Here is a 17511-nt window from a genome sequence, read left to right on the forward strand (position 1 = left end):
ACAAAGGGTGTTTTTTTTTTTTTTTTTTTGTCATGTTTGCTATATGGCAGTCAGGAGTTTAAAACAAACAATAAAACAACAAAACCCCATGTTCATGCACTGTTAACAGAAGAACTGAAAAAGTTAAGTGGTTATATGGTATGTATGGCTATTCTTTTTTTTTTTTTTTTTTTTCTCCAGTATAAATACACCTGACAGGGCAGCCCTGCCACACATATAAGACATGAGGCAAAATTCTGCCGCTTGTATTCACATTGAACTTAGGAGGAAGTGTTCAGAAGACAGAAGGAACAAGTTGCCTATTGTGTGGAAGGGAATTAAAGGACATCATTCTGCTCAGCCAGATGCCAGTTGAGAGAAAAATATGATGTCTCTGTGAAAATGCATTTCTTGAGTAAATATCAAGGAGAATTAGGAAATGTGTAAGTTGGGAGATACATCTGAAATGATGATTGCAGTTGGCTTATGAGGAACTTTGGACAGGAAATTGGTAGAAACTTCCCATTTTAAGAATAAAGTGCACCATAGATATGAAGTCAGCATTCACCTAAAGAGTAGAGGCCAACTCAAAGCCCCCACAACAAAGCAGTGGACAAACCAGAACACTAACATGTTGTGGTCTAGAGTCACACAGATATACGTAAGTTTACTATACCAAAACATCTGAGGGGTTCCTTTGAGAGGCGGAGGGCTTGTGCCCCATTTCCATTTCCACTCTCAGTGTCCCCTGCCTCAGAGAAGGATCCCAGCTGCTTGGCTTCCCTGGCCTCTGATGCCAGGCTACCAGAGCAGGTATCCCAGCATCGCAGCAAACAGGTGACAATTTGAGTGCCACAGCAGTCCTCATTGCGAGCTGGACGCTCAGGGCACTTGCGGCCACCCACCTTTGTGAGCTCCAAGGCTGACAGTGACTCTCTGCTGAGCTGCCACGGCTCTCGGGTGTCCCGGTGACAGAGCTTTCGGCGCTAAGCTGACTGCCAGGAGAAAAGGCTGCCGTGAAATGGCTGCTCCACAATGCCAGGAGCAAGGTCTGCTGGGCTGGGGGTTCGCAGGGGAGCTCGGCCTTGGGCCTGGCAACTGCGCCTGGAAGCCAGGGACGGCCTTGGTGTGCAGCTGGACACCTGGGCCTGAGAAAGCAAGGTCTCTTTCCAGACACTTGGCACCATCGTCACCCAGTGGCTGTCTCAGGGGGACGAGAGAAATGCACAGCATCTCTTGCTTTCCTGAAAAAGGGATGGATTTGGACCCCAAAGCGAGCTCCTTTCTCTCGGAAGCATCACGTCCTCCTGTCTTTCTTGTATTTGGCTATGACTTTAGGAATCCCTGCAATCCCTGCAGCTGTGTCCCCTGCCAGCTTCTTGTGTGCCCCAAGCATCCTCGCTTGCAGGGCAGTAGAAGATGCAGAAAAGGCCTTGCCTTAGTGGAAGCACTGCCCTGCAGGAGCTCCAACAACCCTCTCAGCAGCACGCTGTAGCCCCCAAATGCCCCCGAAAGGGCACATTTCAGCTACTGGGAAGGAAATGAGTTCGCTCAAGGTGAGCTACCCGCTCAAGGCCCAGGTGTCTGTGAGGCAGTGTTGGCAAGGAGTCCTGTTGTGTGAGTCCGTTCTTTGTGGGTGCTCCGTCCCCACAAGGCTTGCTTTTCAAGGCCCAGGAGAGTCTTGTGGGCACTGGCCTGGGGTCCCAGGCTGAGCCAGCTGCTGGCTGGCAATCAGGGAGGCTCGCTCGGTGTCTTGGCTTGGGTTTGCGTGGCCAGGCTGTGGGAGCGGGGGGCTGCAGGGGTGTCCTCTGTGAGGAGAATGCAGCAGCTGCCCCATGGGAGCTCAGAGCCGCTTCCAGGAGGCTCCTTCCAGGAGGGACCCACCCGCTGCTGCCCAGAACGCAGAGCAAAAGGATGATGTTTGCGCCTGGGGGAGAGCCCATCTAAGAAAGGGAACAAAAGCTGCTGCCCAGCAGCGTCTGGCTCAGGGAGGAGTGAGAAAGCTCTGTGCAGCCCCCAGGGTCCGTGCAGCAGGAGGCAGGAGGTGCTCCAGGCTCACAGCAGCAGTTCCCCTGCGGCCTGTGCAGGGAGAGGCCCCTGGTGGAGCAGGCTGTCCCCCTGCAGCCCATGGGTCCCCCGTGGAGCAGATCTCCACGCTGCAGCCCCCCTGCGGGTGGAGGAGCCCCCAGTGGAGCAGGTGGCTGTGGCCTGGAGGAGGCCGCAGCCTGTGGAGAGCCCCCGTAGCAGCAGGCCCCGGGCTGGACTGGAACAGGCTGTGCTGAGCCTGCTTTGCCCGTGACGCTCCTTGTGGAGTGATCTCCCTGTCCTTCTGGCAGCCCTTGAGCCCTTGCCAGCCTCTTTTCTCCCCTTGGCATTGGAGGAGGGGCAGGGAGAGAGCGCTTGTGCTGGAGCTCAGCTGCCCAGCTGAGGAAAACCACCACGGCTCTGTCTTGCCGCTGCTGCAGCACGCTGGTAGCAGCCAGCACCATCTGTTCTTCAAGCCTCAGCAAGCCCACAGCATCTTCCCAGAAGGGATCCCTTTCCTTCACGCCTGACAGGTGCCGCCTCCAGAGGCTGAGGGCTTGTGCCCTGTTTGCAAGCTCTTTCTCAGTGCCCCCTTCCCCAGAGAAGGATCCCAGCTGCTTGGCTTCCCTGCCCTCTGCTGCCAGGCTCCCGCAGCTGCTGTCCCAGCAGCGCAGCAGCCAGCTGACAATGTGCTCGCCTGGAGGACAGCTGCAATCTTGTCCCATGGCTCGCAGCTCGCCCAGGGATGGGGATCACCTGCTTCCTGATGCTTTTCTATCTAATCTCCTTTCCAACAGCCTCCTGTGCCCTGGGATGGCCCTAGCTTGGGGTAGGCTGCCTCGCCTTCCTCTTGCTCCTTCTTCTTCTTGGGAGGACTTTCTGCCCTTCCGAAACGAGATGACTTCTGCATGCATTCCTTCCCCTTGTGTGTATTGGTGCCTGAGACAGCAGCGGGGTCGTCCCCGGAGCCAGCTGTAGGGCCTGTGCCAGGCTTGGAGGTGCTGCAGGGAACATGCCAGGGGCTCGAGGGGCTGCAGGGAACATGCCAGGGGCTCGAGGGGCTGCAGGGTGTGTGACAAGGCTTTGAGGGGCCTCAGGTCCTGCCGCAGTGGTTGAAGTCGATGCAGGGAACATCAGAGTTGTTGGAGGGGCTGCAGGTAAAATGCCAGGGCTTGCAGCAGCTGCAGGCTGCGTCACAGCTTTGCATCAGGTCAAGACGCATTTTCCTAGAACCATACATTTCCTCCTGAAGGGGCTGAAGAGCATGGAATGGTCTTCAAAATGCACAGAGCAGACCCCAGCAAATGTAGAGCTGCTGCTAGCAAGTAGGTAACTTTATTGTTCCTGTTGTTAATTTTGTTTCACAACAACAGATGCAAATATGTATCTTGAATGAGGGCAAAGGTGACCTTGGATCTGAAGCACACAGGCGTTCGCTAGTGTCCCCCCATCCGGAGTGAATCCAGAATGACTCGGAAGGAAAAATAAAGTCCAAACCAGTGCGTTGTGATAAAGAGAGTTTAATAGGGTAGAAAAGGAATAAAAACCAACAAAATAATAAATAATGATACTTACAGTTTATAAGATATTAATATATAAAAATATTTAATACTATTAAATACTTATAATTTTATAATAATAAAACAATGCCATACCGTACAACACAGTCAATAAAGTGGATTTAATTAAATAAATAAGAAAACCAATAAATTAAATGAAAATTAAAAAATTTAAATTTAATACAAATAAAACCCATTTTTCCCATTCCAATGAATTGCTATCCCCATCATCACTTCCCATCCCACTGATCATTTGCTATCCCAAAGACCTCCCAGTTCTTATCCCCTTGGCATGCCAGTGCAAGAAGAAGTGCTCTGCAGGCAGAGGCCTTGCTGAGTGACCACCTAAGGAGAGGAATTTGATCCAGAAGGCAGGAAAGAAGAGCAATGCCCCGAAAGAAGAAGCAAGTCTTGTCTCTCAGCCCTTTGGTGTCCCAAGCAGCAGTTGCCATGGCCAAGCTTTCCCAGCCCAGCTGCTGCCAGCATCTCCCCAGCTTGCCATTGCCACCTTCCTGGGTGAGGCGCGCGCGCATTTGCCATTGGCGCTGTTGCCATCCCTGTGAGTGGCAAGCCCATCCCCTAGCTCCAGCACGAGAGAGGGGAGAGGGCAAGCGAGAGGGGCAAGGGCTGAGGAGCGTGGCTGAAGCTGGAGCACGTGCCTGCAGAGGTCTCTGTGCCTGCCTGGGTGCTGCGGGGGCCGTCGAGGAGAAGCCCGAGGTCGGTCACGGGTAGCTGGAGCCTGGCACTGTCGGCGGGGCGCTGGGCATGCTGCTGGGGCTGCTGGAGGTGGGCTGCGGCTGCACACAGGCCAGCTGGCACGCTGGCCCCAGCGCCTTGGCCCTGGCCCCCAGCGGCTGCAAAGTCTCGCTGGGGGTCTTTGTCCCCGGCTGCTGGCGCTGCAGCGTCCTGGCCCCGCTGGCCTGGGGACAGAGCCTGTCCTGGGGCCGCACAGCACGGGGCTCCCCACTCGGAGTCTCCGGCAGCAGCCGTGCTCTGCGGGGAGGTGGCGCCGCTGCTCCTTGCCCCCCTGCAGCCCCCGGGCTTCGCGCTCTCTTGCTGGGTGCCGTGGTGCTGTTGATCGCCAGCTGCTGCGCGCTGCTGCCTGCTTCCCTGCTGCTGCCAGCCACCGTGCTGCTGCCAGCCGTCTTCCCCTGGCACGGTCTCTTGCGGCCTTGGCCAGCCTGGCCCAGCAGCGTCTTCCTCTCCTTGCCGGGGGGGTTCTCTGTCGTCGGCCTCCTGTGCTGGCAGCTCTGCGCTGTCCCGGGGGTGCTGCTGGGCGCAGGGCGCTTGGCCCCCCGCTTGGTGCCGGTGGACGCAGGGGCAGGCGGGGGACTCTTGAGGGGACCCAGGGGGCGTTTGGGCAGGGGTCTCCTATGGTCAGTGCGGCCCTTGGGGTTGGGGCGTTTCTTGGGAGAACTCGGGGGGGGATTTGGGCTGGGGTCTACTAAGGGCACTGGGGACCTTGGGGTTGGGGCGGGTCTTGAGGGAACGCTGGGGGGGTTGGGGCAGGGGTCTACTAAGGGCACTGAGGAGCTGGGTGTCAGGGAGGCTCCTGGGGGGACTCAGGGGTGGACTGGGTAGGGGGCTCCTAAGCGCACTGGGCAGGGGACTGGCTGCAGGGCTGAGCGGGGGGCTCACTGCTGGCACGACGGGGGACTGCAGCGACAGCCCACCCTCAAGCTTCTCGGGGCGCAGCCCAGGGGTTGAGGGGACCTCACCGAGGGCTCCTGTGGCTTCCAGTCCCTGCGTGCTCGGCTCCTCGATGTCCTCGCAGAGGTCGGGCAGCTGCGAGAGGAAGCGGCTGAGGGCAGGACTGCTGGGCAAATCGGGGAAGGCGTCCTGGGGCTCCACGGCATCGAGCCAGCTGAGCAGCTCCTCCATGCCGGGGATGGGGATGTCCAGGTCGGCCAGGAGCTCGTCCTGCATGTGCTGCAGCTGCTGGCTGTCCCCTGCCAGCTCTGGAAAGGCCTCGGCAAAGGCATCAGGGCCCAGCTCGGGCAGCTGCGGGGGCTCCTCAGGCACCTGCGGGGCTGTCGCCGCTGAGGACGAAGCAAGAAAATCCCCCAAGACGGGCGATGTCAGCTTTCCCATGGCCCCTGGGTGTGGGGCGCCCAGCGGCCGGCTGTGCCAGCCCCAAACTCACCGTCAGGCGTCGCCGTCTGGGTGCTGGCGGTCCTTGGAGCCTGGGCAGGCTTGGGGGCAGTGGGGCCGGGCAGCGGTGGCCCCTGGTCCTTGCTGAGCCCCACGGCGTGCAAGCAGGGCTCCGGCAGCTGCCCCCGGCTGCTGCTCAGGGTGCGGGGCGTGGGGAGCGCCTGCCCCCGCAGCGGAGGCCCCGGGACGAGGGGTGGCGGGGGGTTGCGCTGGGCGGGGGCCTGCAACAGGCAGGTGCCTGCGGGGTGCAGGAGCTCCCCATGGAGCACGGCCCTGGGCCCCAGCCCCAGCGCATGGTGGGGTACCAGTGTCCCCGTCACCATGGGCTGTCCCCACTGATGGACACAGGGGGCACAGGGAGGAGCGGTGTGGGGGAGCTGCCCCCCGGCGGGGAGCTGCACCAGCTGCAGCTGGTGCCCCATGGTTGGGAGCTGCACCAGCTGCAGGTTTTGCTCCACAGCGGGGAGCTGCACCAGCTGCAGGTTTTGCCCCACAGCGGGGAGCTGCACCAGCTGCAGCTGGTGCCCCACGGCGGGGAGCTGCCCCACAGCAGGGAGCTGCCCCCCGGCGGGGAGCTGCCCAAGCTGCAGGTGGTGCCCCTGGGCTGGGAGGTGCCCCCCAGGTGGCAGCTGCACCCCGGCGGGGAGCTGCAGCACCTGCCCCTGGACCCCCGGCACCACGTGCCAGACGGTGGCCTGGGGCAGCGCGGAGGGGAGGGTGGGTACCTGCGGGGGCTGCAAGGGCAGCGCCGTCGCTCCGGGGAGGGAGGGCAGCAGCCAGGCAGCCACCGTTGGCGGCACGGCTGGGACGACGAAGGGGGAGTTTTGCGTCTGCGCAAGCCGCGGAAGCCGTCTGGGGAAACCCTCTGTGGGAAAAAGGCCGCTGGGCTGAGCTCTGGGGCGCTGGGCTCGCCAGCAGGGCCGCAGCCCCGGGAGGAGCGGGAGCCGGCTGCTGGACCTGCCATGGTGGCTGGAGAGTGGGGCGGTTGCTTGGGGAACCCGGGCAACGGGGGTTCCGTCCCAACGGCTCACCAGCCCCTCGCCGACATCTTGGGGAGGACTGCAGGCTTTGGACCCAAGCAGGCTGCCCAGCGCAAGACTTGGCCATGTTCATTAGAACATTACTAGCCTCTAAGCCTCATGGCATCACCTTCCATCTTGACTGCTAAACCTCCTTGCTCCCTACTATCTTCTTTGCCAAGATACAGCTGTCCACATTTACTTTTCCTACTTGGCTGGACTGAATTTAAGAAGGGAGCTTGCAACTCTTCCTCTTGTTTGCCACTTCATCATCAAACCAAATGAAAATAGAGCTTAGGGAAATGGTTTAGTGGGGACTGTTAGCGTTAGGTCAGAGGTTGGACTCGATGACCTTGAGGTCTCCTCCAACCTAGAAAATTCTGTGATTCTGTGAAAACCATTTGCCTTTAACCTCTTTATTTCAGGCCTTCTTTCCTAGTGGCCATTCAAAACTGGGAAAAAAATAGTCTACCAAGTGGGGTTTTTTTTTGATTTGATAATAAATCTGCAGACTGTTAAGTCATCAAGCACTTCAAGACTGTTTGAAATAATCTCGAGATTAATATAAAAGGAATTCCTCACACACGCTGCGGCCGCTTACCTTTAGTATAGTCGTTGGATGCGATGGAGCAGTATTTCTTGCTTTCGCCTGCACTGGAAGTCTTCCCTTCCTTGTAAGGTTGTTTACTGCTCTCACTTCTGCATTACTGACATGAAGAGCCATCTGGAGGATGGCATTCTTCCTTCTTCTCCCGCGTTATCTTCTGGAAACGAGGATCCAAGTGTTCCAAGGAGCCTTTTGCTTTCCTGGTGTTTCTCCTTTTTCTTCTTTTTCTTCTCCTTTTTCTTCTTTTTCTTACGCTTGCGATTGGCATTGTCAAAGCGGAGCGCACAGAAACACAAATCATGAAGTCTGAAAGAAACATGCAAGTTAAAAAGGGAAAAAAAGATGTGGCACTTGTTGCCTATATGAAACTTGATTTATTTTACCACAGGTGATGATTTGCAGCATGTCAGCTATTTTGTGGTGCTTTGTGCACACGCAACTTACTTTAGATGCAGCAAACTTAAGCCGTCAGATTGAAGGACCATAGGTCCTGGTTTGTACACAGATCATTAACAACGGCTAGCTCTGGAATATGTGCAAGCAGAAAAAATCTTTTAACCTAATCTGGAATGGTGTACGGATGTGATTCGAACTATGTGGTCCAAAGCTAGTGCTCTGACACAATTCAGCAAGAGCTTTCCTGTCTTCACTGATCAACCTAACAACATGATCCCCAGCCAGCTGGTGCTATCTAAAGAACTTAGAAACTACCAGAAAAAAAAAAAAAAAAAAAAAAAAAAAAAAAAAAAAAGGAAGACATGAGAAGCACCCAGAAAAGAATTAGGATAAAAAATGCGGAGTATGCTGGAATCCTTGCTTACTTGGAATCCTTCTCTCCATCTTTATCCTTAGACTTCTGTTTCTTCCAGAACTTGTGATATTTTTGCATTTTTTTCACCACCTAAAAGCTCCTTTTCTATCTTTCTGTCTTTCCTTTCTATTTCACTTTCACTACCTTCTGCACGGGTATATTTTCTTTTTCTGTTTCCTTCTGTTTCATTTTTCTGGCGACAGTTCTCCAAATGAGCTGACACAGGTGGAAGCGCATGTCTTTCACGAGAATGTCTTCTGGAATGTTGCTGAGGTACCGAGCAACGATGCAAGTCTGCTCGGGGTGTGCTAAAGCGACGTACATCTTCCTCTCTCAAGAGGGAACCGTGAGGCCATCCGCTTTTGTAATGATAATGCTTATGTGACCTGCTGTAGTAAGTTGCAGTCCATCTGTCAAAGGCTGAATCGCCGTGAGAGAACTTTCTCTCTCTACTGTCTCCTGTCGCATGAGGTGAATAGTAATCCTTGTAATAGCCACATCTTTCCCATCTCCGTGCTTCGTCTCGATAGTATCTTTCTCTGCTCCAACTTCTTTCCCCTTTGGATCGGTAGTACCTATTGCTACCTTGTTCTGATCTTCCTCCGCTGCCAGATCTGTACTTTGAATATTTGACTGCTCTTCTGCCATTCTCAGGGCTGTTTCTTTCACGAGGGAAAGATCTGTACCTGCTTCCCTCCCAGTACTCCTGCTTGTGACTCTTTTGCTCAACAAATTCCACGCTCTGAGAACACCTCCTCTTGCTGGAAGGACCTGCTTTTTGACTCTCCTTCTCTTCACTAGGAGCATGTTCCCTCTTGCTTCGGTAATGCTCTTTCTCAGTGGTTTTAGTCTTGTCCTTTGTATCTTGGCGTCTATCTGCAATAGCTAAGGAAGAAAGATTGTTAGAGCTACATTCAGTGTCAGACTTGAGAGAGGAAGTTTGCCGCAATTTCTCACCAGGCTCACAAGACTCTTTGCCGGACAAAACATTTTCTTTTGAAATGAGGTCACGTTCTTTTGATCTTCTTGGTTTCTCCTTGTCTCCACGGTCATCACATTGGTACTGGGCGAGGTATTCATCATTCCCAGGAGATTTCGGAGGTTCCGCAACACTGCATAAAATAAAAACCCATTTCTCACTTCTGCTGAAGGACGTGAATATTAAGAGTAAAACCTTCCAAAGGCAAACAAACAAACAAAAACCTCCGGACTACAGGAACGCTCGCAAAGATATGCCATTTAGAAACCTCTCCTGTGATTAGGACACCTTCTTCAGCTCCCAGAGAAAGTGCCTTTTCCCCTCTTGCTTCTGAAGCCATTGCACTAAAAAAGCAAACGCATCTGTCTCCTTCCACCTGCTGCTCTGAGAAAAAAGGCATAGGGGCGAGCGGGGAACAGCCAGTGTTTCTCCAGACAGTGGAGAAAAATGGAAAAACATTCTATAAAGGAACACAAGTTCTCCTTGAGGCACCAACCTGCATCAGAGTGATATGCTCAGTGCTGATCATTAGTTCTGTTCGTGACACTGGACACACAGTATGGAATTGTACTAATTTAAATCCTTCCATTAAATACTATTAGTAGACAGATAAAACTGTAACGAACTTCCATAAAGTCTTGTCTTAATCAGACTGTGCTCATTTTACCTCATTTCCTCTGACAAGCTGTTCAGCTGGCTGGCTCTGAAGGACTCCGTGATGACTTCTCGATTGACTGAAGGCATAGCTCCAGGCATCTGCAATTAAAACGCACAAGTCAGCAGACAAAAAAATACTATTTGTAGTAGTACTGAGGACTAGTCTTGTCAGAATTTCTCCATTAAATGGTAAGCAAGACCGCTGTGAGTTGTATGCATTATCTACACTTCAAAGATAACCCCAACTCACCCCCCAAAATCTACTTTAGGAAACTTAGGAATTTTTATCTCAGCTGAGCTTAAGTTGACAAGTTCTAATGTAAGCTCAGGTCTGCAAATTCTAAGGGGATAATACCACAAAGTCTTACGATCACGTGTGTGCTGTGTTTTCTCAGTATTTCACCTGAATTAGGAACACAATAAACACTCCCGAATACATCGTAGGTGAGAAATTCTCGATGGAGCAAATCTATGTTTCAAGCAATCCATTTGTTTTAGAAAAGAACATCTCAGAAGGTTTAACAGGTTCTACTCGGCAAGTGGAATCATCAAGTTTCAGTCCGTTTTCTTTAGATTCATTAACTAACCTAATAGCACCATTTAGTGAATCTGTTTTTGGCAGCTCATGCTGGGATCTTCCTTTGTCAGCATTCTGACAGGAAGAATTGGAATGCTGCAATGTACGGACTACCTTTCACACCAAAATTCCATTAGAGGACATTGCATTGCATTTCAAATTCCTTTGAAATAAGCCCTTTGACTCCTCCTCAGATTTTCCTGAAGATTCTGCACCATAAGGGACTGTGTTATCAGAGCTGAGTTTAGGATTTTCATTCACTGTTGGCTCCACAAAAATTTCATCAGAAACTTTTTTGTTTGTTTGCATTTGCTTCATTTGCATTACCAAATTTGTAATTGTGGATGAAGGAACAGCCTGGTAGAGATCTTCATCCTCCACAGCACTGCTAAGAAAGTCAGGCTGTGACACAGTCTGACGAGCAGGCAATTTATTGTGAATACTGATGGTGATCTTCTGTTTTCTTGACGTATCAGTAATTGAAGGCCTGGTAATTGCCTGGTTTTGAACACAGGCCATTGGTGGTGCTGAAGATGGCCTTTTTAGGGTGACACCAGTGGTCTTTGCGTCCTCTTTTATGGATCCATTTCCATTTAAACGGCTTGAATTCTGTATTTAAAAAGAAGAAATTGCAAGATGGATTAACGCAAACACTGCATGTAACATTTTGAAACACAAAACTCTCCTACTGAGTGTTTCTACAAATGGTCTTAACACCTAAAAAGAAAAACACACTGCCCGTTAAGGATAAATGCAAGTCCAATAAGCGTATTCAATTCCTGCTTTTGGTTTACTGCAGATTGGTATCAAATTAACATCATCTTTGAAAAACAGCCAAGCAACTTAACATTACCTGCTGCTATTCCCAAATATATTTATTTTCCCCTTTAAACATACCCTGAAAAGCCTGAAGTAATCGTTCTGGTGCTCAGGAATAAGACATTTAGTTTTCCCTGTCTTAGCTAAAGTGACGAGGATAGGAAAAACAAGTCCTCTTTTAAATGATTTGAGGATTAGTACACTCTGCTTAAATAGTCAAAGAGCGTAGCTCTCTGTGCTTTAGAAAGCTGTCTTGGAGGTATAAAGTAATGGAGTCGCATGGCTGCACAATTTAGCAGTAACCACTGTTTGAATGACTCTGGCTGTAGCATGAGGGCTGTGAAGAAAGCTGCAGCGTGGGAAGGAAAACAAAACTAAGATGCCGAAAACCAAACAAAAAACCCCACACCAAACCCCAAACCCACTAGCAGTTTGGTGCCGTTATCTGCCCTCCCGCTTCCCTGAATTACCTTAATCATATGAGGAAGAAGTCGTGGTCCCAGAAATCCAGCCTGCTTACTATTAGCCCCCTGCTGACCAGGAGGGAATGAACAGGGATAAGATGGTGCTGGCAAGTAAAACGCACGTTCTCCAAGTGTCAAATCATAGCGCCTTCAGAAAAGAGCAGTGATCGTAGTTTAGTTTTTCTTTCAGCCTACTCTTGGATTAAATCCCATCCTATCATTTTAGAGGAACAGCTCATACGATATGGAAGCCTTCTCTACAGAAGGCTTCGCCATGACTACAGACTGAAAAGTAGAGAACAGTCTTCCTACTAAGACTATCACTTGCACAGCAATAATTCATTCTTACACCACAGATGGCCTTCATTTCTCTCCTTCTCTAAATTAGCCAGCTACAGATAACACATAGATAGCAATTTACATGAGTGCTGCAGTTTAAGGCCGAGCAACAAAAGATAATAAACGACACAGAGAATTTCAGGTTAGACAGAACTGAATTAGACAAATAATAATCTTCTCCCGGGATAGCAAGAAAAACACTTGCAAAACAGAAAAATATCAATAACAGGAAAGTAAATCTCTTCTGAACACATTTTAAGATTTGTTATTACCTGATATAAAAAAGTATGTAAGCTTGCTGACCAAGAACTCTTTTAATGTCAGTATGCACTACTTTAGCATCATTCATCTGATACCAAAGTCCATTACCAGCCTGCAAATAAAGACAACGATTTCTTTAGGTGAATTGCACGTTTTCCAATTGAAATCACGGATAGGAACAAAATACACACATGTCAAATAAAAATATAATGAAATCTTTTTCCCTAGAAACAGTAGCTGCTAGTCATGCTTTAATTGGTTTGCCAGCACAACCTTTACCCTGTTAGAAATGCTGTTGACTTCTACCTTTACATAGCATATATAGTGTCCTGAGTGACAGCTGACACCGTGATGTACCAGCACCGCGTATAAGGCATAGAGCAGTGGTTCTCCCATTGACTGCGACATGTAGGCTCTCAGGTCCAAATACTCCGGATATTTCACCTCCTAAAGAGACATCAAGAAGATAGAAAAATTATCCCAGAGTACTTCGTGGACTAGCCAGAGAAAAACACTTCCAAAAAACACAGACTAGAATTGATTTCTAGAATATATTTCTAGAATATATTTCTTGATTCACTACAAATAAGTCTTCCCATAAACAACGGTTAACACTAGAAGTTGCAGAGAACTGTTTCCTGATGAATCAGCCTTCTCAGAGGAAAGCATATGCTTCTTGTCAAGCGGGAACTTTATTGATATTAAGAGAAAGAATAAGCCATAGTCGTTAGTCTACAATTATTGTCTGAAAATATTAACAACTTTCAGCTTTGGGGGATGTCCCATTACACAATGATATAGTTGCATTACAGTGGTAAATATACCTTGTTGATCTTTCCACCTGTGAAATCTGCAAATCTTTTCAGTGATATTGTAAGAACCTTGGAAGAACGGTGTATGGTAAATCTCTTGGACGCAGGAACCATCTTTTTACACCTTAAAAACAAGCAGAGATAAGTGTTTGAAGGCATCTTCTTTTTTCGCCCCCAAAACAAACTCCTTTTAATGTCTCACGCATGCCTATGCTATTTGAATGATATTTACTTGCATAATAGGTTGGTCTTTTTTCTTTTCATAAACCCATGCACTGCGTGTCAGGTTTGTTAATACAGAGAAGAAGGTCAATTTTCCCAACAACTCAGAGCATAGCGGGAACAGGAATCTCTCACAAAAGGGTATGACCAGGTTGGATGGCAAGGTACCATTTCTTGGTCTACAAAAGTGGCTATTTGAACTCCAATCCTGGATACATTCTTTCAGCTTTCAAGGGAAATACAAATACTGAAAGCGGAACGAGAGAGCCTTGGTCCCCAGGGCTAGAAATTGCAAATAATCTCCAACATAGGTCGACTATCAACATCAAAAATACAACAGAAGCACATGGTCATTCTACAGGAGGGAGACATTTAACAGTAGGAAGTCTTCATGTACTGAGCTTGTCTGGAAAGACACTGAACCCATCTGCCATCCTTTGAAACAAAATAGTTCAGTTTGACACATTGCCCGCTCCAAGGTAGGACCTACGGTGTAAGCAGTGAAAATTAGCCACTAGCCCAGAGAACAACGGAAACTGGGCAGTTTACATCAAGAAAAGTACTGTCGAGAGCTAATAAATAGAAAGAACAAAAGTAGCTCTTTTTGAATTCTGATGGCAAAATACAAGCCAGAGAATTGCAAACCCATAGGGAATGCCTATGAACAAGACTTCCCCCCTCCAAGGAAACAAAAATCCAAGTCTTTTATAAACTTCCACAAAACTTGTAAGTAGATCCAAAGTTTAGAGGTAGTCCAACAGAGTCATGCAACATAGAAAACTGACATCTAGGATTAAGACCTAATTCGTCAAAATCTTACTCGCTACATTTATAGCAATTCTCTCCATCCAGCTCTTCAGGTTTCACAAAGAGTTCCAGAGCTCTGCTAACAGACGAAACCGCCTAGAGCAGCGAGAAAGAAGAGCGTAAAGTCACCGTAATTCAAAATTCCAGAGACATACTAGTAGTTTATAAGAGAATCTTACTAACATACTCAAGCGATCTACTAGGAGCACTGTGAAGAAGGAGGCAGAAAGAGCATGCTCAGCATTGACCTCACCTGGAAGGCATTTGACTTTGGAACAAATACTTTCCCAGTTGCCTAGACAGCATCTACAGTGTGCTTTGTCATCAATACTGGGGACAAATTCATCAGTCTAACAATTAGATGTATATTGAGGTAGAACAACAAAGAAGTAGGACAGCATTATAATTTTTGCAGAAAGAGAATTCTTTCCCCTTAAACCCAATGCAAATGTGGAGACAATTTACATGGGTTCCACGGAAGGACAAAGTCCAATCCACTTCCTTAGCACCACCAAGCTCTTACGTTTTAACATTATATGTGGTTTGGTTTTTTAAGTTAAACAAGTTTAATTTAGAAAGTTATGCATGTACTTAAACATCATGAATTATATTTAGAAAACATCTTACCTTTATATCCAAAGTGATATCAAGAAATGCCTCATACGTATCCGAAACTGCTTTGCAATTCAAGCACTTCACTGGAAACAAAATATAAATGCTTAACATTATGTGAAGGAGACTAACTGTCCAAATTCAAGTTGTTGACAGATACTACTTTAGACAAACTACAGACTGCTTTACTACTGACAAAAGACACAGATCAGTTCTAAGGACAGGAATATTTTTTCAAGTACCTCTTGATCTTAGAAATCCTCCAAATATTTGATGAATGATGGTGGTAGCTTGAGAAGATCTGTCCAATCTGGAAATAAATTATAATCAGACCTCAGAAGATTTAAGGCACAGAATTAACTCTTCAAAGAGTTTGATGAAAACCAAGGATGATGTAGACTTGCGTTGCTGATAGTAAATAAGGCACTAAAAGGTGCTAGAGATCATTTCTGAGAGTAAATAAAGGACTAGAAGGTGCTAGAGAATGTATGAAAGTGAACTTGTTTATGCTTACTCGGTGCTTCCGTTCAAGCACGCTTCCTGCATAGCATCAACAGTATAGCGCAAGAACTCGTGTGCGTCTTCTTGACTGCCAAAACGGAAATGTTGTCCTATTCCTAAATAAGAAGATGATAGTATTGACCTCATTTAAAAATGAAATCATTCTTGTATTTCTAAAATCTCTCTTCATTGGAGTGTTAAAACCACTTAGACACATCAAATAATTATTTGAAGATTACAAGCTATCGAAAAGAAACACATCTGAAGCCACTTACGACTGAGATTACTGATAACATGCGTAGGCTCGATGGCATCAACAGTGCAACGCAGGGCCTGGTTAATGTGAGTCTCCATCGTGCACATCATGCAAAAATCTTGTTCACGACCTGAAGAGTGAAAGAACAAAGCATCCCAGTCCAGCGAAATATCCATACCTACGAACATCTAAGTACAATTTAAGCTATAGATACCATATCCACTCTCCTTGCTACATTCTCTTCTCCCAAGATGCCAATGTCCCAACAGTCTTGTAACATTTCATTTCACACAACTTGACAGAAGAAAAATATCCACTAAGCCTGTATTCAAATGCATTTTGTGATGAGAAATCTAAAAGACTACTGCAAAGTCGCAGTTGTAAAGGCTGACAGGAATGTGAACTCCACAGGCTGCAAAATGTATTACTCTCTAAAATTATTACTAAATGCATTACTGTCCAATGCACTTCATTATTCCCATGAAGCAATAAATGATCCTTTAATAAACAAACAAACAAACAAACAAACAAATAACTAAATAAATAAACCATGGTGCATTAATTGCACTCCATATGCTATTCGGAGCCCACTGCTAATACAGTGCTCAAAGCCAGCTGCTACAGGTAAAATCAGGCAAATAAGCTTATCTCACAGAATCACTGCTGTTCTTTCACCTTCAGAGCTATCCAACAGATTCAAAATACTGTTAGAAAGTACTCACATGACTGGCTGTGCTCAAGAGAAAGCATGTAATTGGCAAGTGGGGGTGTGTAGGTCAAACACTGCAGAGTAGCATTAAGAAAACATGTGTTGCCAAGATTGTACAGGCCAACTCCAACACTTTGTGTTTCTCGCCAATCCATACAAATCTTCTCAGGTGGAAAAAGAATGCTCTGTGGCGGAGCAATTCCATCATTAACGACTGCAAGAAAGTTAAATTTAAAAAGAGATCTTGTTTGTTTGTTTCGAAGAAAGGTATTTAAAAAAATACTATTCTGCAGGAGCACCTAGAGGAGCTAGCTACAATCCAAACCAGAAAAACTTATTGCAGACAGCTTTAATACCACCAAATTCATATTGGCTGGTCAACACAATGTTTTGGGAAAAAAAAAAAACAAAAAACAAAAAACAAACAACTTTAGTCAACCATTTTAATGTTGACTGTAAATATATCAAAATTAATTTCTGTAACATCAGTCACTTCAGTTGCCTTAGGGGATTCGCTTTTGAAGTCTTTGTTCACAGTAGTCCCCTTCTCTATCAGTGCAACAAGTAAGAACTGCATTTTCTACTTTTGCTTTGAAGAAAATGGAGGCAGGATAAAACACACACTTACTTAGATCTCTTGGGGCAAAAGCCTTAGAATTTTCAGATGATCTACAGTAAATAGCACCTCCACGTCCTTGGGCCACAGAGACTTGGCTTGAATCTTCTGCAGGCACTATCCGGCCCCAGTTGGCGGTTCGTGACATCACTATTTTAGTACTTGGTTTCTTGGATTTGCCAGACCGCCTTGAAGAGGGCTTTTTAGGCTTTGAAGATTTGGGCTTCTTAGCTACGGTCATTGTTCACATCTGCAACAGAGACAGAAGTTCTGGCTGACGTAAGAATATCAAGAAGCATTCCAAGAAGAAAAGAGTAACAGAAGTCCTGTCACTTAATCTCAAAGAAACAGCCTTAAGAACTAAATCGCTGGTATGAATGATTTAAAAAGAATCCCCAAACTAAACACACAAAGTGAAAATTTCCATCTGAACTCTATCAGTATTACTTTTCGCTTCTGCAGAACTAGTGGCTGATGCCATTTCTTTCCCTTCCGTAGGATTTTAATCCATTACAACTCTGGAGTCTTTTTAATATAAAAATGTAGAAGACATTCTCTGAGGGGAATCAGTTATTTATTGATTTCCGGAGTTGCGCAATTATCTGTTAATTAGTACCTATGATCTAACAGATAATTGTTGCAATTATCTATTGCTGGCATTAGTAACGGAACACTATTACTTCACTGCCTGTGTTTTTCTGTTTCGTCTGCACAAAGGTACCCAGAACT

At 47.7% G+C, this 17511-nt stretch overlaps 1 protein-coding gene and 1 pseudogene across 2 annotated transcripts; both read right to left on the minus strand.

The window, feature by feature from the left end:
* Positions 1 to 8157: 8157 nt before the first annotated feature.
* Positions 8158 to 10226, minus strand: LOC309891341 (uncharacterized protein; the record flags this gene model as incomplete). Its single annotated transcript, XM_082785702.1, is given in 3 exon segments — positions 8158 to 8232; positions 8234 to 8869; positions 10191 to 10226. Coding segments are annotated over 3 exon segments (747 nt in total).
* A 30-nt stretch (positions 10227 to 10256) lies between these two features.
* LOC309891342 (ubiquitin carboxyl-terminal hydrolase 42-like) lies at positions 10257 to 17023 on the minus strand (annotated as a pseudogene). Its single transcript has 12 exons — positions 16795 to 17023; positions 16180 to 16380; positions 15477 to 15587; positions 15215 to 15317; positions 14943 to 15010; positions 14716 to 14786; positions 14102 to 14184; positions 13072 to 13183; positions 12554 to 12694; positions 12259 to 12359; positions 11654 to 11795; positions 10257 to 10973 (listed from the first exon to the last, which is right to left on the minus strand). The product of its transcript is annotated as a ubiquitin carboxyl-terminal hydrolase 42-like (transcript).
* Between the last annotated feature and the right edge of the window lie 488 nt (positions 17024 to 17511).

This window comes from Aythya marila, assembly GCF_965140915.1.
Source record: "Aythya marila genome assembly, contig: HAP1_HAP1_SCAFFOLD_277, whole genome shotgun sequence".
In the NCBI taxonomy this organism is placed as follows: domain Eukaryota; kingdom Metazoa; phylum Chordata; class Aves; order Anseriformes; family Anatidae; genus Aythya; species Aythya marila.